At 43.6% G+C, this 20,814-nt stretch overlaps 1 protein-coding gene across 1 annotated transcript in view; it reads right to left on the bottom strand.

The window, feature by feature from the left end:
* Window positions 1–20,814, bottom strand: part of ABCC4 (ATP binding cassette subfamily C member 4 (PEL blood group)) — a 294,246-nt gene that overhangs the window by 197,675 nt on the left and 75,757 nt on the right. Inside the window, exons 5-6 of the mRNA XM_066380684.1 lie at window positions 3,160–3,249; window positions 1,583–1,746 (exon numbers count right to left, since the gene is read on the bottom strand). Coding sequence (XP_066236781.1) covers window positions 1,583–1,746; window positions 3,160–3,249 — 254 coding nt within the window. The remainder of the gene's footprint in view (window positions 1–1,582; window positions 1,747–3,159; window positions 3,250–20,814) is intronic.

Raw genomic sequence — 20,814 nt, 5'->3', positions numbered from 1 at the left:
GAGGAAGACGAGAAATGAGTCAGATACAAACCGTCCACTCAAGGAGGTCATGGTTGGGTAGGGAGAGAGAAAAGCACCTGCATCTAAAAAGAGCACAACTGTGCTATGAGAGACTAGGAATGAAGTGCTAGGGAGCAGAAAAGAGAGGACTATCAGCCTGACCTGTGGTGGCACAGTGGATAAAGCGTCGACCTGGAAATGCTGAGGTCGCCGGTTCGAAATCCTGGGATTGCCTGGTCAAGGCACATATGGGAGTTGATGCTTCCAGCTCCTCCCCCCCTTCTCTCTCTCTCTGTCTCTCCTCTCTCTCTCTCTCTCTCTCTCTCTCTCTCTCTCTCTCTCTCTCTCTCTCTGTGTCTCTCTCTCTCCTCTCTAAAATGAATAAAAAAAAAACGAAAAAAAAAAAAAAGAGAGGACCATCTATTCTGCTGGGAAAGGAAAGAGAAAAAAAAAGCTTCAGGTTCCAGTAGCACTGGAATGGGCTGCGAAGGACTAGGAACATTCCTCCCTGGGAATCACAAGGAGACGACACTACAAAGGAAAGAACTCAGTGTGCTTCAGACAGCAGCCCTCCCTCGCTGCCAACCGTGGCCAGCACCCACATCCGCTCCGATCTGCTTCCGGTCTCATCCATCACCAGCCACTTTTACATCACATACACTATTAGGACTGTGGAGTGTTATGAAGACATAATTAAGATCAATATTGCCCTTGGGGAGCCTACAGCTTAATGGAAACAGAGAATTATAAAACAACACACACACTGCAATTGGCTCTATCACAAGCATAATAAAAGTACATGCAGATAGAGTGGGGCCCACAAGATATCTAAATGTATTACTATTTAATATTTTTTGTTGTTGTTGTTTTGCAAGAGAGAGAAAAAGAGAAAGAGAGAGAGAGGGAAAGAGATGAGAAGCATCAACTCATAGATGTGGCACTTGAGTTGTTCATTAATTGCTTCTCATATGTGCCTTGACGGGGGGGGGGGGGGGGGGCTCCAGCTAAGCCAGTAACCCCTTGCTCAAGCCAGCAACCTTGAGCTTAAAACCAATGACCTTTGGGCTCAGGCCAGCAACCATGAAATCACATCGGTGATGCCATGCTCAAGCCGCCGACCCTGCGCTCAAGAAGCCCGTGAGCCTGAGCTCAAGCCGGATGAGCAGATGAGCCCGTACTCAAGCTGGCGACCTCAGGGTTTCAAACCCAGGACATCAGCATTCCAGGTCAACACAACACTCTATCGACTGTGCCACCACCGATCAGGAGTATAATTTAATAATTTTTAAATAACTTCGATGTATGTAAATTCTGCTTAAGTACACTTCTACTTACTGAAGCATGGTGCCTAAACAGCTAGCCAGGTAGAGCCAGCAAACGCCTTCTCCTCCCCTGCTTCAATGTTAGCTCTCAGCTTAAGGATGCAGCCCCCACCCACTACACTTGAAGAGTCTACAACACAGACAAAGAAGACAGTATAAAAGGCATTTCTTTGGTTTTTGAACAAAAGTATCGGGCAGACTGTGGGTGTTACCAAACACATATTACGATATGAAATATTACCTCTATGTGTTTCTCTTACCGGTATGATGAGAACAACTTCCCAATGCAGCTTTGCAAAGGCAGAAGAATAATTAGAACAGCCATTCCAGCAAGACATGATATTCCTATTTCCATCCAGAGCAGGACAGTCACTGCGATGGCCTGCAATGGGCCTGCCCACAGGTAATGCAAGAATACTGTCACCTTGGAAGGAAAAGAAAGCCGTTGACAGGACTATTTAAAGACAAAACCAGTGAAAGATACCGTACGTAAACAATCTGCTCTTAATGAACAGAACAGATGAAAGCCTAAACAGAAATGATCACAGTGGGTGTTAAACCTGTTCAAGCCGAAAGTATCCACCATTCCAGGGCAACACAGGGCAAGCCACAGGGGCTTCCGGGGAGAGCCAGACCAGCTGCACTGCAGGGGAGATTTCAGCTTTGCCTTCCCCACCAGTGAGCACAGGGCTTCCCCAAACTCTGCCACAAAAGGCAGCCTCCCCTCCCCTAAGCTCTCCAACACCCGGACAAGCCTATACTACAGAACCTACCTACCACTGTCTCCAGTAACGATTTCTGTATTTACTTCCCTGACAAGCTGTGGCTTCTTCAAGGCAAAAGTCTTGTTCATCCCTAAAACTGGGTAGGAACCTGAGTTCATTTTTTGAGAAATGAATGATTAAAAAAGAAGTGATCTAACCCTGGCTGGTAGAGTGTCGGCCCTGTGTGTGGATGTCCCAGGTTCGATTCCCAGCCAGGGCACACAAGAGAAGCACCCATCTGCTTCTCCACCCCTCCCCCTCTCCTTTCTGTCTATCTCTCTCTTCCCCTCCCACAGCCAAGGCTCCATTGGAGCAAAGTTGTCCGGGCACTGAGGACGGCTCTCTGCCTCAGGCACTAGAATGGCTGCAGTTGTAACGGAGCAATGCCCCAGATGGGCAGAGCATCACCCCTAGATTGCATGCCAGGTGGATCTTGGTCAGGCGCATGCAGGAGTCTGTTTCTCTACCTCCCTGCTTCTCACTTCAGAAAGAAAAAGAAAAAAAAAAAAGAAGTGATCTAGTGCAAGAAAGATCTGTCCACTAGCTATAATGCCCAGGATAATGTGATATACTCACAGGGTAAGTGGAAAAGGAGCAGGCAGAAGGTTAGATGAGAGAAGACAACCCATCTGGCATTATTTATTGAAGCCTTCCTATATAGCAGGCACTGTACAGGACACACAGAAAGAATAATCTCTACCCACCAGGAGCTCATCATCACGGATTAAACCAGAGGAAGAGAAAGACAACTCAGCCAGCAATCCCAACATAATATGCTAAGATGGGCCACTCCGGAAGACTGTTAGGTACACTTAACCAAACTGGGAAAGAACATCACCGCCTGCCTTTAACCATTGAATTATGCCGTAGGCAACATAAGAAAAAAAAACTCTCACCTACAGGACAACACACATTAACATCTAAGTTGCACACAGAAGAAATGAGCATTAAATTTTAAAAAAAAGTCTTCAACAGAATCCTAGCCTGTGCCAAAAGCTAGCCCCTGACGTTCCAATAAGATCAACTACATAAGAAGGGCGGGAAATGGGAAAGGACGGCTCAGGGCAGCTTACCTGATCAAACTTGTTCACATCATTGGACAGCAGATTGACAATCTGGCCTGTGGTGGTCTTGCCCATGGCCACGTTGCTAAGGCGGAGTGCCTGAAAATAATAAGAGAGGGAAAGAGAATTATATTCCAACGGTGATACCAAGCCCCACTTAGAGGACAGCAAAACGGAGCTCATTTTCATGGGGTCTCGTGTGATGCCAAGACAAGCAAGCCAACAAGGTTCTGGGGACCCAGGTTTAGCCTCTATTCCTCAGTGTGACGGCAGCCACAGCCCGAAAGGACAGCAACAGGAGAAGGAGGAGTTAGAGCAAAACTCCCACTTCGTTTTTTGTTCAGTGTGGACATGCCCAAAGCATTAAAAAAAAAAAGTTTATACTGAGAAGCCAACTAAAGTAATTTTGAGCCAATCAGATGAGAGTAGAGAAGCTGCCTAAGGAAGAGATTTAGAGGACGCAGGCTGCAAATCTGGGATCAGTCATTAATTCTGAGTGTGACATCCTTCAGACACTCCAGGTCTTGGTTTCCTCATTCTGTGAATGAAAATAACCCCTCACCCCACCTAGATCACATGTTTCCTACAAGAGAGAAATGACAAATACTTATTTCCTGCTCCGTATAGGACATCAATGGGACAAGATACGTACAAACATCTGCACCTCAAATGCGAACTGGACAGTATGCACAAGTGCACAAGGAACTGGAAAATGTTCTAACTGGCACTGAGGGGCAGGGCACCGAATGGACCTTGGACAATGAAGAAGAGAAACTATGATGAAGGGAGAGAAAAGAAAGGATTGTGGGTGAAAGGAACAGCATGAATAGAAGTCAGGGAAAGGAAAACGTGAGGATCGTGAATGAAGAACACCCCAAATCTGGAGTGAAAGATGGGCTGGGGAACTGCTAAAATCTGGAAGGCAGCATGGAACCACAAACATTGTTTTACATTAGAGTGAGCAATTCAACTTGAGGAAGATTAAACTATGAAAGTGATTGTCCGGGAGATTCTTAAAAGGGAGAATTACCCCAGGGCAGAAGTAACAAGATAGGGAACTAGGGTTGTGTGAATGGAAAGGAACGACCAGACATAATGAGAACACTCTGAAAAGTAGAAAATGCTCTGCAAATAAAAGTCCATCAGTCACAAAATATTAAGGAAGAAAGGAAGGAAAAGGAGGATGGTTAGCAAGCTCTTACAGTACAGAAATAGAACTTATTGCTGAAAGCTCTCTTGAAAATACAGCTTGAAATATCTTGAAAGCTATCTTGAAAATAGAATTTATTACTGAAAGCTATCTTGAAAATATATCTTGAAATATCTTGGAAGCTATCTAGAAAACAGAATTATCGAAAGCTATTTTGAAAATATTTTTAATGCCAATTTTACATACAAACACATGCTACTCTCTCATGAAAAAACTACATTATATATTTTAAAAGAGTGGGTATTTGATATCAAATCTTAACAATTAAAATAAGGCTTGAATGGCACACCAAACTTTTATTCCAAACTGATCATTTTCAAGACAAAAATCTCAAGACAGCTAGAATTGTCATTCACAGACTATCACTGCTGCTGACACTGAGAACTGCAGGGCAAGATGGTATAGATCAGTGGTCCCCAAGCCCCGGGCCGCGGACCGGTACCAGTCCGTGGGGCATTTGGTACTGGTCCCCAGGGAAAGAATAAATAACTTACATTATTTCCGTTTTATTTATATTTAAGTCTGAACGATGTTTTATTTTTTTAAAAATGACCAGATTCCCTCTGTTACATCCATCTAAGACTCACTCTTGACGCTTGTCTCGGTCACGTGATACATTTATCCATCCCACCCTAAAGGCCAGTCCATGAAAATATTTTCTGACATTAAACCGGTCCGTGGCCTAAAAAAGGTTGGAGACCACTGGTATAGATGACAACCTATGCAAAAGACAAACTTCCTCTGGATGCACCATTAGGACTACTTGTGATTCAGCTGTGTCTGTGACCAGGTATAGTGACAGGCTAAAAGGCTAGTGTGGTCTGGAACAACAGGTAACATAAATTAATGATAACACTGAAGCCAAGACTCAAATTAAGGAGCTGTCAAAAGAAAATGAGTCATATTCCAAATGTGATTTAAAAAAAATAGTGGTGTGTCATTATTACTGAGGAAAACATAGCTTACAAGCAAACAGACATCAGACTTCTGCTTCTGGTCATGAAAGGATAATTGGGCCTGACTTCCATTATAAAATTATAAAACCGGACAAAATATGTGAAGCAGCTATTTTCACGCACTGAATCACAGTTTTCAGGCACTGAATCACAGTCAGCGCAGGGCTGTGAGTCTCAATAGAAGAGAAACACAAGAGCTGACCCTGAGACTGGCCTGACCTGGCTCTCTACCCTGAGGGAATTTTCTGCTCAAGGAGAACTACAGTAGTCTGACCTGTGGTGGTGCAGTGAGTAAAGCGTCGACCTGGAACGCTGAAGTCGCCAGTTCAAAACCCTGGGCTTCCCTGATCAAGGCACATATGGGAGTTGATGCTTTCTGCTCCTCCCTCCTTCTCTCTCTCTCCTCTCTCTCTAAAATTAAATAAATAAAATCTAAAATAAAAAAAAAACTGCAGTTTCACTGAGCCAAACAGGAGGATGTAGCTGTTCCAAGTAGCAGAACTATCAGAAATTTGTGGACCAGAGTAGCAAAGGGTAGACTCCCAAAGTCTTTGTGGGGATTTTCCAAACCTATGTCTCCAGGGCTCACTGACCATGGCCAGGGCAAGGCTTAGAAAGCAGAGCTGTGGGACTAAGACTCGTGCGGAGACTCCAGAGCTCACGCAGTGCCAGAAGACACCGGAGGTTCTGCCCAACTAGAATAAAGAGATCTCCATCAGCACCTCAGAAAGTCCGCCTGGACACCACGAAGGCTATGCCTTAGTAATAAAGATCGCACTCTAGCCTGACCAGGTGGTGGTGCAGTGTATAGAGCGTTTGATTGAAATGTGGAGGACCCAGGTTCAAAACCTCGAGGTCGTCGCTGGCTTGAGCGTGAGATCACAGACATGACCCCGTGTTTACTGGCTTGGGCCCAACGTCGTGGTTTGAGTAAGGGGTCACTAGTTTGTCTGGAGTCCCCTCCCCGCCCCCTGCGTCAAGGCATATATGAGAAAGCAATCAATGAATAACTAAGGTGCCACAATGAAGAACTGATGCTTCTCATCTCTCTTTCCCTTCATGTCTGGCTGTCTTTATCTGTCCCTCTTTCTCACTAAAAAAAAAAGAAAAGAAAAAAGAGATCATACTCTAGAATAAGAGCCATGCACTTGGACTAAGTCCAAAGTAGAAATGTCTAACTGACAAAGAGTTGATATATAGACAGACAGGCAGACAGACATAAAAAGAATAAACCAACCAACCAACATTTGTTTGCTGTCAAACAAATATCAATACCCTTTAATACAGGCTCCATATACTATATCCCTAACATCCAACATAGTAAAACAATTATTAGAGGCCCTGGCTGGTTGGTTGGCTCAGCGGTAGAGCGCTGCCCCAGTGTGTGGAGGTCCCAGGTTCAATTCCCAGATAGGGCACACAGGAGAGGCGCCCATCTGCTTCTCTACCCTTCCCCCTCTCCTTCCTCGCTATCTCCCCCTTCACTCCCAGCCAAGACTCCATTGGAGCAAAATTGACCTGGGCGCTGAGGACAGCTCCATGGCCTCCGCCTCAGGTGCTAGAATGGCTCCAGCCACAACAGAGCAATGCCCCATATGGGCAGAGCATCGCCCCTTGGTAGGCATGCCAGGTGGATCCCAGTCGGGTGCATGTGGTAGTCTGATTGCCTCCCCGCATCTAACTTTAGAAAAATCCAAACAAAACAAAACAAAACAAAAAAACCCCCAAAACAATTATTAGACATACAAAGAAAATGTGAATAGAAGTATAAAACAACTACAGTAAGTCCTCACTTAATATCATCCATAGGCTCTATCGCTTTGAGAAAAACATCATATAATGAAAACATTATCATTGACATAAACAATAGTCAAGTTCCTATGTTATAAAGAAATAACATTGAATGAAATGACATTATTCAAGAACCTGCTGTATCACAAATATGTTCAGGGAGTTAAAGGAAAACATATTTATAACAAGTAAATAGATGAGCAATTTCAGGAAAGAAGTAGATACTATCAAAAAGAACCAAATGTAAATTCTAGAACCAAAAGATACAATATGGAAAATTCACTAGATGACATTGCAGTAGAAAATTTCCATTGATATATTCCAATTCATTAAAACTTCTTCTATAGTTTATAATCTGAAGAACAAACAGAAAAATAAAAAGAGAGATTGAATCAGTAAATAGATAAATAAAGCCTGAGAGTTCAATATCAAGCAATGAAATACTCATATAACTGGAGATCTGGAAAGAGCCAACATAAAGGGAAGAAAAAAATACTTTAAACTTTAAGAACTAAAAGCTCGGCCATAGCTAGGTAGTTCAAATCATCGTCCCAACATGCCAAGATTGAAGTTTTAATGCCCAGTCAGGGCAAATACAAGAATCAACCAATGAATGCGTATATAAGTGGGACAATAAATCAATGTTTCTCTCTCTCTCTAAAAAAATTAATTAAAATATTTTTAAAGGCTGAAAAGTTTCCAAGTTTGGTAAAAAATATTAATTCTCATACCTAGGAATCTCAGCAAACCCCAAAAAGGACCAAAACAGAGAAACCTATGCCTAGGTATATCATAGTCAAACTGCTAAAAACCAGAAAGTAGGAAAAAGTCTTGAAAGCAGCCCAAGAAAAGTGATACGTTACATACGAAGGACCAACAGTACAACTGATAGCTGATTTAGCAGACACAACGAAGAGAAGAGCACCTAGTATCATCAGTTATACAAGTGTTGTCCTCAGGAGCTCCCAGTTCACTGAGTGTACAGACCCTAGCATATTCGTTTATGTCGTCATGATCGTAACAACAGCTACCATTTATTGAGCGCCTACTATCAGCCAGACCCCGAATATTTCCCACAAAGTAAGAATTATTACTGTCTTGCAGATGAGAAAATAAGGTGAAAGTATTTCATGTCTGACAAAGAACAGTCACTCGGTCTTTTTTTTTAATGTAACAAAGTTACCGCTGTTCCTCAGTAATGCAGAAATATAAAGTTTAGTTGTAATAAAGTGTTTATGTTGTAGCTTTTTTAAAAAGTTCATGTCCAGTGTAGAGAAAAACAATGTGCAAATTTAATGCACCATCTATTTGTTAATGGTTGGTTCCATATTTCCTTAAACTGACACGCTCTAGTGAATACTGTTCGGTTCAATTTGCTTTCCTTGTGAAAGCGAAACAGTTTCACCACAAGAACAATAAAAGGCAAACAAAACAAACTGGAATCAATATTTGCACTATATATGCCAGACCCAGGGTTAGTATCTTTAATAAATCAAAAGTACCTAAATATCAATAAAAATTATAAGAGCTTACCAACCAATTAAAAAACAGGGAGAGTGGCACACAAAGAACACATGCGGGAAATTCACTAAGGGAAACACAAAAGGCTAGTAAACACTTGCAAATCTCAAATTCATTATTACTCCAAGACATGCAAGTTAAAGCCATATTTTTCACCCAGACATTAGTGAAATTGGCATAGATTAAAAAAAAAAAAATACGGCCCTGGCCGGTTGGCTCAGCGGTAGAGCGTCGGCCTGGCGTGCAGGGGACCCGGGTTTGATTCCCGGCCAGGGCACATAGGAGAAGCGCCCATTTGCTTCTCCACCCCCCTCCCCTTCCTTCCTCTCTGTCTCTCTCTTCCCCTCCCGCAGCCAAGGCTCCATTGGAGCAAAGATGGCCCGGGCGCTGGGGATGGCTCCTTGGCCTCTGCCCCAGGTGCTAGAGTGGCTCTGGTCGCAGCAGAGTGACGCCCCGGAGGGGCAGAGCATCGCCCCCTGGTGGGCAAAGCGTCGCCCCCTGGTGGGCGTGCCAGGTGGATCCTGGTCGGGCGCATGCGGGAGTCTGTCTGACTGTCTCTCCCCATTTCCAGCTTCAGAAAAATACAAAAAAAAAAAAAAAAATACAACATCCAATCTTAGCAAGAATGGCGGCCACCTCATTTAACTGGAAAGTACGTAAATCGTTAACAACTCTTTGGGAGGAAATCTGGTATATCAAAACCCTTGAAATGTATGTACTCCAGGAAGTTAAGGACGTCTTCAAAGTTTTAGTTTTAATCACGTGCACTGTACTGCTGTTTGTTAATATATAAAAAACTGGAAAGCCATCTAAATAATGAAATTAAAAAAAATCTTGTAAACAATCTAATGATCTAATTATTGGTTGTACGAGAATCTCTGTGGCCACTTGAGAACAAGACTGTGAACCGTGGAATGCAAACTCCATCAGAGAACGGATCCATTTGTGGTTGGTTCTTCCTGTTGGTGGACATGAAAATATAGCTCAAGTTATAAGGAAACTGCATAATCTAAGCCAGACGTTCATTTTGCAAAATTAAAAAAAAAAAAATAAGTGCAAGTAATAATTGTCACTCATTTGAAAAATAAACTTTTTTCTTTCTTAATTATTTTAATTAGAAGTGAAACACAAAACGCAAGTTTCCGCACAGAAATATCATCACCAAAGGGACGAGAGAAAAGAATGTTCTTTCCTTTGAAGGAAGTTTTCCAGACTGGTGAGATGAATTATCCCTTTAAGAATCCAATCTTCATTTTAATAAAAATTCTGCCCAAACTGTTCTCTAATAGTCCTTTAAAACAGACTAGTTATATTACTTATGTAATAAAAACTGTGGTTCATCATCTTCATGATGCAGGTTCCTCACGACCAAGATGATGTCCAAATGTCAAGAACCCTCAGTGTGTGTAAATGCTCCTCCCACAGAGTGCCCCAAACGGTCACGCTCTGGGACACTGCATACGTTAAATATCCATATATTTTTGTTCCCTGCTGTCAGGCTATCCCTTTAAAAGACTATTTCACCATCGTTACATACCGCTGTTTCTGAACTAGGATATTGCTTCATAATATTCTAAGAAAAGTCAAAATAAATAGGCTCTGAGGAAGAACCTAACGATCTCTCAGGAAAAAAAAAAAAAAAAAAAAGGAGAGGGTGTTTGGCTTACTTCCTGATTCCTGGCCCCACCCAAGAGCTGTCTGTCAAATAATGTGGTTTTCGGTTACACTGGGCAATACCGCAACAAGCAACCACAAGGAGTAGGTTTAGCTGACCTGAAGCGGAAAATTGCCTGTATTTTTCCAATATTGTTTGTTGCTCAGAGTTGCCTAGTCATGCTGCCACACCTACTTTCATGACTGCATAACTGAAAGCCATTAATCTCTGTTTTTGAGAGAAGGGCCCAGGGACAACCTAATATCTTCCATCCCTAAGAACATGATGGTAGACAATGCCATAAAGTTAATCAGATCCCATCTATGGTTCTATAGAAAAGAGACTCATGGAAATAAAAGCCAAAGTCCACACCCAATCAGCCACCTGCTGTTCTCTCTAACCTGACAACTCCATTGCCTTTTTTTTTTTTTTTTTTTTTTGCCTTATTTCCCACTGTACAGAAAGCTCTCTGGAAGCTTTGATGGATTTGGCATTTAACACCTGGGGACACCATCAGCTTTGGCCACCTTTTACCATTCTACCACTATGACCTACTGAAGTCAAAGACCAGAAAGATGAACAGAGTTGACAAGTGAGCCTCCAAACAAGGAAGACAATGTGGACCCCAAGAACCATTTGCTGGGCATAGAGGGAGGTTGGGGGGGGGGGGGGGCTATGGTATTTGCTCTGAGGTCAGACCCAGGACCTGAATTCTTCAGAAGTTTCTCCACATTCTCTGAAATCACCGCCAAAAGCCACGAGTCCCTAAGGCTGGCTCTACGATGCTGAGAACCCCAGGGGCCCACAGCCCCTGCAGGATGCAGCAGAGCCTGACCAGACCACAGTTCTGCAGACTGCTACCCAGAGTGCCCAGCAGTGTGCTGGTGACCATGCTACATGTAAAACATTATTCTCCCCTGTTGGGACCCTAACGTACCTCCAGATTTTTGGAAACGTTTCAGAAAATCTGATTAACGAACTGAAAACAAGTGCGTTGATGGGTGAGGGGGTAATCAACATAGTTGTTTCAGAAAAATGATGTAACTTAATTAATAAATTCTACTAATACCGATGCAAAGAATCTGTAAGGCAATTTCATGGTAGTGTGTTCACAGTGAGACCACATTCCCAAATAATGAAAGACTGCTCACACCCAGACACTCCCATTACTGATTTCTTTGTTTGAAAGACAGGCCCTATCTGATTGGTTTATCAAATAAGAAAGATGGTTTACCAAACAAGAAAAGGGGAACAGAGAAATAAGCAACACAGAACAGGTGTGGCAAGTGTGTGCTGGTCTGGCAAATAAAAGAAGGAAAAATATAAGCATGAAAGACTCCATGAGGGAGAGAAAATAAACAAAGTATGCCCCCAACAGAAGAAGAAAAACAAACTTCTATAATCTTTTATAAATATATATACATTTTTATCATATATTTGTTTTCTGTTTCTAAATAAAAAACAAAAAATGTTTATAATCTATTGTTGGGCAGATAAAATGTATTATGCTCACTTTGTTAAAGATAACACAAGAGGCCATCGCCCAGGTGATATTAATGTGTGTTGGAGATCGTTGTAACCTGGGGCTTGGTTTTGGGATTAAGCCTTTCCCACCCTTTTTGATGTAGGGCGGTACAATCCTATCATGCCTCAGAGAAGTGACTTTGTATTAAGAGACTTCCCTATTATGTATATTGGATTAAGGGTTTGGATTTCTACACTATAAAATGGGAACGGAGCAGGAGTTTGGCTCTTGGTTCCTGAGGTTAGCATGAGAGAGCAGAGAAAGTAGAGCCAGCAGCGGAAGGAGGCCACGTGGAGGAGGCCAGGAGAAGCAGCCAAGATGGCGGAGTACTGAGTGAGATGCCAGTCTGTGGAGAGTTTGTATCTGGGATAAGGAAGGAGATGGGGAACTGAGGAGAATAAGGCTGGTGAGCTAGAAACCTTTGATTCTAGGAAACTCGGATAAGTCAGTGGCTTTGTGAGCACTGAGTGTGACTGGGTTTTGGAGCCCAGTGTGTATTTTTACTTGCCTGTCGGGTGCAAGGTAGGATTAAAGGTTATGGCCCACCAGTTTTTGGCTCCATGGTTTCTTTACCGACTGTCCGAATCCAATGCGAACCTGCATGGGCTGGGCTGCTCTGATGCTGGCCCTGGCCTTGCCTCCTGGCTTTACATCTATCATCTCAAAAATGGCATGCTTAATCATAAAATTTATGTGAGGCCATATTGCTAGTCTTTTATAGCAACTATTTGGTGTATAAAAAAGTTTCTGACCCTGGCTGGTCGGCTCAGTGGACAGAGCATCAGCACAGCAGGCAGACATCCCAGGTTCCATCCCCGGTTCCATCCCCGGTCAGGGCACACATGAAAACAGACCATCGGCTTCTCTTCCCCTCCCCCACCCCCCACAGCCAGTGTGCTAGACTGGTCTGAGTGTCAGCCCCAGCACTAAGAATAGCTTGGTTGGTCCAAGCATCAGTCTAAGATGCTGAGGATATTTCAGTTGATTCAAGCATCAGCCCCAGACAGGAGTTGCCAGGTGGATCCTGGTTGAGGCTCATGCGGGAGTCTGTCTATCTCACCTCCTCTCACTTAAAAAAAAAAAGAAGGAGAAGTTTCTAATAATTTTGCTTATGATGTGCCTCCCTTCATTCAGACCAGGAGTACAAGAGAGAAGCAATATGCCTTCTACAAACTCACCCAATGCGTAAAATTTTACTGAGAACTAGTCAAATTAAAAGTATTTTTCAAATATGAGTTTTCTTTTTCCTAAGGCTTTATATTTATCAAAGTATTAAACTTGAGGAGGTTGGGACTGCAGCAAACCTACAATGATGAGTTGCATTGTTCATTGCCTTTCAAGCGCCATCCTTGAAGCTTTCAGAAAATGAAGAAATATGTGCCGAAAAAGAAATGTCAAAAGGGGATGCTAACTACATAATGACTTATTTACAACATACATTTTTTTAATACCAAACTTATACCAAAAGCAGCAATGCCTTAATTTCCATCAGTATGTATAAAGAAATTAGGGGAACAGTGCAGAGCAATGAGGAAAATTACCTCCCATAAAGTGATTGTCACCCTCTTTACCAAATCCCATTTTTCTAAACCCCGTATTCCCCTACTCAATGGAGCACAGTGTATCCAGAGGCAGCTGGGTCCCAATAGCTGTTAAGACACAGAGGTACGCAGGCAAAGAGAATAACTTTGTTTATGTGCAAGCTAGTTTGTAAAGGCTGAATTCTGTTGTATTAAAGCCCAAATTCTGTTATATTAAAGTCTGACTTCAGTTATATTAAAGTGTTGCATATAAAAATGTTTAGTTAGCTATATCAATATTGAGTAAATTTGTTGGTATGTCAAATTTTAGTATTCCAGTTTTACTGAAATGTGAATTCATGTTTACAAATACTGAACTAGCTTAAAGAACCTAAAATAAGGCTTAAACAGTATTAAGCACTGTCTTCCTACAGTTCATTATATCCAGATTCTAGGAAAAATAAGTGATACTAGAAACTGAAGAAAAAGAAAAAAAGAAAGGGTCAGCTAATGGGTCATAGGGGGAGGGGATGGAGACTTGAAACAGAACCAGGACAGAGCTGCCTGCTCAGAGCAGGGGGCCCAAGGGGGTGGAGTCCTCTTTGAAACGCCTTATTTTCATCCACAACTGAAACTACATCACCCCAGTTAAGAATAAGGATGAAAGATAACTTCTTCAATGATTACTGAGTAAGTGTATGGCCCACACCTATTCGAAAAATTAATCTCGAGGACACTGTGCTGAGTGAAATAAGCCAGTAACCAACCCAGAGACAAATTCTGTATGATTCCACTTACGTGAAGTCCCTAGAACAGGCAGAATCAGAGACAAGAAGTAGGATGGAGGTTGCCAGGGGCGAGGGGATGGGGAACTTTAGTTCAGTGGGCACTGTTTCAGTTTTATAAGATGAAAAGAGCTCCGGAGATGGATGGTGATAATGGCTGCACAATGACAGGAATGTACTGAATGCCACCAAACTGTACACTCAAAAGTGGTAAACACAGTCAGCTTTATACTACGTGTAAGGCCGGTGGCCGTGGCCACGCAGGTTCACACTGGATTTGGGCAGACGGTGAAGGAGCTGTGGAGCCGGAGGATGGTGGGCCATTCCATTTATTAGAGTCTCGCAATGGCAGACAAGAAAGCAGGCAAGGAAAACTCTCCGGACTCACCAGCAAAACAGGATGGAGGAAAAAACCCCTTCTCGGGCAAACAACGGCAAACAATGGCCCCGCCCATGGCGGCAGGCAATGGGCAGTCTACAGTCTGCCGCCCTGAGGGCAAGCACCTGCAGCCTTCCACAGACTATACACACAGGGCGCTGCCTCTACAGCCTTCCACAGACTAGACACACAGGGCGCTGCCTCTACAGCCTTCCACAGACTAGACACACAGGGTGCTGCCCCTACAGCCTTCCTCGGACTAGACACACAGGGCGCTGCCTCTACAGCCTTCCACGGACTAGACACACAGGGCGCTGCCTCTACAGCCTTCCACGGACTATACACACAGGGTGCTGCCTCTACAGCCTTCCACGGACTATACACACAGGGCGCTGCCTCTACAGCCTTCCACGGACTAGACACACAGGGCGCTGCCCCTGCTCAGCACGAATCAGGCCTAACACGCTTTTTTCACACTTGTTTGCCCAACACTGTGTATTCTGCCACAATTAAAATTTTTAAATGTGTTCATTTAAAAAACAAAATGACCAACATTGAATACCTAAAGGTAACTACCAACCAAAAATTCTAAACCTAGACAAATATCTTTTAAAAGTGAAGGAAAAATAAAACCACTTTCAGACAAACAAGAAAAAATATTTTTCATTAAACAAATTAGAATTTTAAAACATAAATATCGGTCATGATTTCAGCATTAATCCCTGAAAACGGAAGACAGAGACTCAGGCTGCCCTCTCGTTTTCAGGGAGGCACCGTTCCTTCTGCCCCGCCCCATCTGGGCGCCCCTCGCCCTCAGCTGGTGTATTTCCTCGGCTTTCCTGCTGACACGAATCCCAGGGCACAGATTAAACAGCAGCAGGCCTCGTCTTTAAAAATGCTGAGGAGTAGGTCTGGGATTAGACACAGAGACTGGGTTTTTAATAAGCACACAGATGACATGACAAAGTGGGAGAACCTCAGCCCAGTATATACGCCCTCACCCTTGATCTGTTCGGCTGGAGGTTGAATAGGAATGTCCTAGAGCCACCATGACCACGCCCCGTACTTACACACGGGATTTCCCACTGCAGAGCCATCAACATCCAGCGGATAAAAGCAGTGAAAACGCTGCTGCTCGGATAAATAGCTGAGTCACTGAGAGAGCACCAGCCTCCACTACCACCTTTGCCATAGCAACTAGATAATCTAACAAAGTTATGTGGTCAGGTATCAGATAGCAGGCAGAGCTGAGAGAAGGGACACCACCAAGGTGACCACTGCCCTGATACTCTGCCAGGAGACCTTTTCCAGCTGTGGCAGCACAGTGACTTGGAGTCCACAGTGCACAGCAGCCCTCAGTGGAGGAAGCAGAGGTCAAAGGTCGGAGTCAGCTGAAGCAGCTGGCACCTGCGAGGCAAGGCCACTGGGCCGTGAAGAAGTGTACAGAAAGAAAGGCTCTCTGAAGTCTTGGCCAGGGTGGGGGGTACTTGCTGCAAGGCCCAAGCTGAGGACTGAGCTACAAAGGCCTTGGTCAAGACAGCCCATGACTTCCCAGACAGAACCCTCATGAATACATCACTAACTAGCCTTGGGTAAAGTTGAGACACCCTGGAAAGAGGAACCGTGGCTTAGATTTAAAGACCATTCTCTAGAGCAGTGATTCTCACTGGAGGGATTTTGCCCCACTCCACATCATTAGTCATCAACGAAGTAAAAATCAAAACCATAATGAGGTACTACTTTATACCCTTATGTATAACTAAAACTAAAAACACCGACGATACCACATCTTGGTGAGAATGTAGTGCCACTGGAACTCATATAAATATTATTGGTGGGCACCTAATATAGTGCAATCACTTTCAAAAATCATTTGTCATCTCTCTCAAGTTAAACATATTGATATTTACTATATGACCCAGCAATTCTACTCTAGGTTTACCTAAAAGAAAGAAAAACATGTATCTACAAGAACAAGTATATGAACATTCACAGCATCTTTATTGGCAACAGTCTAAACTTGGAAATACCCATAAGTCAATCAAAAGGTGAATGGATAAATTGTGCTGCTTTCATACAGTGGAATCGTATTTTCAGCAACAGAAAACAAAAAGAACTACTAATACACACGACAGCATGGAAGAATCTCAAAAATATTATGCTGAGGGAACAAGGCCCATAGAGTTGCATATACTAAATGACTCCACTTTACATGAGGTTTTAGAATAGGCAAAACTAATCCATAACGATAAAAATCTGATCAATGGTCATCTGGAGCTCAGGCAGGAAAGAAAGACTCACCGGAAAGAGAAACATTCTGAGTGATAGCAATGATTAGTGCATTGACTGCCATGTAATTACCCACATATACACATTTTTCAAACTTGAACACTTAAGATATGTGCGTCTTATTTATTTAAATTACGTTGTTGATTAAAAAGTAGTTGTAGCCTAACCAGGCACTGGTGCAGTGGACAGAGCGTCAGACTGGGATGTGGAGGACCCAGGTTCAAAACCCCAAGGTCGCCAGCTTGAGCGCAGGCTCATCTGGTTTGAGCAAGGCTCACCAGCTTGAGCCCAAGGTTGCTGGCTTGAGCAAGGGGTCACTTGCTCTGCTGTAGCCCCTCAGTCAAGGCACATATGAGAAAGCAATCAATGAACAACTAAGGTACCGCAACAAAAAATTGATGCTTCTCATCTCTCTCCCTTCTGTCTGTCCCTATCTGTCCCTCTCTCTGTCTCTGTCACCAAAAAAAACAAACAAACAAACAAAAAAAAAAACACAAAAAAGTAGTAGTAAAAAGACCTGACCGGTGGTGGCACAGTATATAGAGCATCAACCAGGGACACTGAAGTCCCAGGTTCAAAACTCCAAGGTCACCGGCTTCAGTGTGGACTCAACCAGCTTGAGCACAGGCTTGCCAGTTTGAGTGCTGGGTTGCCAGTTTGAGCACAGACCATCAACATGATTTCATGGTTGCTGGCTTGAGCCCAAAGGTAGCTGGCTTGAAGCCCAAGGTCACTGGCTTGAGCAGGGAGATCACTGGCCCAGTTGAGCCCCCTGGTCAAGGCATGTATGACAAGCAATCAATGAACAACTAAAGTGATACAACTCTAAGTTAATGCTTCTCATCTCTATCCCATCTTGTCCCTGTCTCTCTGGGGGAAAAAAAAATTATATTTTTAGCAAAAGTATGAGAGAGAGAGAGAGAGACAGACAGACAGGGACAGACAGGAACAAACAAATAGGAAGGAAGAGAGATGAGAAGCATCAATTCTTGATTGCAGCACCTTAGTTGTTCACTGATTACTTTCTCATATGTGCCTTGATGCAGGAGGGGGGGATATTTTTGAAAGAAACCAATTATTACCAATTTACCACTCTGCTTTGAGACTGTCTAATTAGCAAAAACCCATTCCTCTGGATCACATACAGCAGGGGTCCCCAAACTACGGCCCGGCCGCATGCAGCCCCCTGAGGCCTATTATCCGGCCCCCGCCGCACTTCCAGAAGGGGCACCTCTTTCATTGGTGGTCAGTGAGAGGAGCATAGTTCCCGTTGAAATACTGGTCATATTGTTGATTTAAATTTACTTATTCTTTATTTTCAATATTGTATTTGTTCCCATTTTGTTTTTTTACTTTAAAATAAGATATGTGCAGTGTGCATAGGGATTTGTTTATAGTTTTTTTTATAGTCTGGCCCTCCAACGGTCTGAGGGACAGTGAACTGGCCCACTGTGTAAAAAGTTTGGGGACCCCTGACATACAGCATGCATCCAGGAGGTACTAATCAAATTGTCACATGGAGCCTGACCAGGCGGTGGCACAGTGGATAGAGAGTTGGACTGGGATGCCGAGGACCCAGGTTCGAGACCCCGAGGTCGCCAGCTTGAGTGCGGGCTCATCTGGTTTGAGCAAAAGCTCACCAGCTTGGACCCAAGGTCGCTGGCTCGAGCAAGGGGTTACTCGGTCTGCTGAAGGCCCATGGTCAAGGCACATATGAGAAAGCAATCAATGAATAACTAAGGTGTTGTGACAAAAAACTGATGATTGATGTTTCTCATCTCTCCGTTCCTGTCTGTCTGTCTGACTCTCTCTCTGTCTCTGTAAACCCCCCCCCCCAAAAAATTGTCACATGGAGTAGCACGGTGCCCTGCCATAGTCAGCCAGCCAAAAACAATTACAACAAAAAATCCATCTGAAGATAATTTTGGCATATGCAGCCCAAAACATGGACCAAAGAGGCAAATTATGCAAATAAATTAAAACTGACATCTTTCATCAAGATAGAAAACATAGGTAAACTATTGGCTGGCCCATCACTGCGGCCAGTGAAGGGGTAAAAGAGAAGTCAGTACAGATTCTAAGACTCTAGGGAGTAACAAATGGCTACCATCCTTGACAAAGGGTTATTCACCACGGAAAGGGTTAAACTCGCCACCCACATGTTACTCCTACGGTACTGGAAGGTCTTGGGATATAAGGCACAAAATAAAATTAAACTGAAAATATATTTGAGGCCTATTAGTATCATCAGGCATCTCTTAAAACTCCAGTTAAAGCAGTTAAAGCAAAGGGTCTCGGGAGAGGAGACAGGACCAGTGCTGTTCTGAAGACCCCCAATATGAAGCCAACGTGCAGCGGTCTGGGAGCCAGGGAACCACAGCACTCCCTTCCAGTGTATGGGACCTCCAGAGAGCAGACAGGCTTACCAGGTTGGCTGAACACTACTGACACTCACAGTTCTCCCGCAGCAGAAATTTTCTCTTTGAAGACACCTAAACCGACCAGCTTCTCCCTTCCTTGACCTCCTTGGTGAGCTTGAACTTTCGACTGCAGAACACTAAATCTGCCCTTGCAGGCTCCTCTCAGCTCTTCCCTAGCAAACTAAAGCATTGACAAATTGCCGCTTCCTGAGATTAACCTTTTACCAATTGCACAGTTCCAATTCAAGTTGATATCAAAAGTAAAACATAAAAATGAAGAAAATGTCAAAGAAAGATTTTTAAAGTGTTACAGGGGGTCCTCAGGTTTTGAAACAGTTCTGTTCCTATAGCAGGGCGTACCCCGAATTTTGGTATAAGTCAAAACACACAAACGGAACGCTTGCAAACGGAACAGTCCAAAATGGCGTAGGTAAGCGTAGTGGGGGACGCCAACTCCCTCACTCACATGCTGCATTACTGCGTATTCTTCCGCCACATCCAACCATGCCCCGCGCAACCAAATTAGTTCACTTACATAGTCAGTTTATGACGCTAACAGTGTAAGCCAAAACATTCCCGTCTCAGTTCTTCTGTTTTTACGGGAGTGTCATAAACTCAAAACGCCATATGTAGAGACTAGTGTAACCCGAGGACTTCCTATACTATATTAGTTCATTCTAATTTCACCAGAAGGTTAGAAAATACCACTAGAAGAGAAATTTCCATAAATACCACGGATTCACTGTGAAAATATTCTTAAAATGCTAGTTCCTCCATATTTTCAGAGAGGAAACATAGCCATAGACTAATAGGCCAAATATTGGCTGGAACCATATGAAACTGTTGTTTTTATAAGCCCAGATCAGTGGAATATCTACAATTTCATTCTGTCTAGCCTAAATATAAATTCTACACTGTAATAAAATTAGCTTTAAACAAAATCTAAACAAAGTTCTAGTTGATAATTATAACCATCACATATTCTGGCTGAGCCGCAAACAAAACAATTGCCTTTCCACAATCCGTGTAATTAGTCTGAAGGGAGATGAGGGACAGGCCTGGGGGCTGGGCTGGCGGTGGAGACGGAGAGCTGCAGGGAGGGTAACGATTCCCTGCCACCATCAGCACACTCTGGTGCAGAAACTTTTTAAACTCAGGCTCCATTTACTGAAGAAGGCTGCAGACGTGACTCAGCAGAAGTCAGCAAGCTTAGCCTCTCTCTGCATACCGGAAGGTCTCCTTCTGCTTCCTTTTCAGATTCTGTGGTAAGAGATGCCTGATAGCCTGATCAAGCGGTGACACGTACAGCATCAGCCTGGAACACAGAAGACCCAGGTTCAAAACCCCAAGGTTGCCAGCTTGAGCACAGGTTCATCCAGCTTGAGCACGGGATCATAGATATGATCCATGGTCACTGGCTTGAGACAATGATTGCTGGCTTGAGCCCAAGGTTGCTGGCTTGAGCCCAAGGTTGCTGGCTTGAGCAAGGGGTCAGTCACTCTGCTGTAGTCCCCCCATCAAGGCACATATGAGAAAGCAATCAATGAACAACTAAGGTGTCACAACGAAGAACTGATGCTTCTCATCTCTCTTCCTTCCTGCCTGTCTGTCCCT

Source organism: Saccopteryx leptura, chromosome 4, assembly GCF_036850995.1.
Source record: "Saccopteryx leptura isolate mSacLep1 chromosome 4, mSacLep1_pri_phased_curated, whole genome shotgun sequence".
Taxonomy (NCBI): domain Eukaryota; kingdom Metazoa; phylum Chordata; class Mammalia; order Chiroptera; family Emballonuridae; genus Saccopteryx; species Saccopteryx leptura.
Note: the sequence above shows the minus strand (reverse complement) of the source record. Positions and strands in the feature narration are given on the sequence as shown.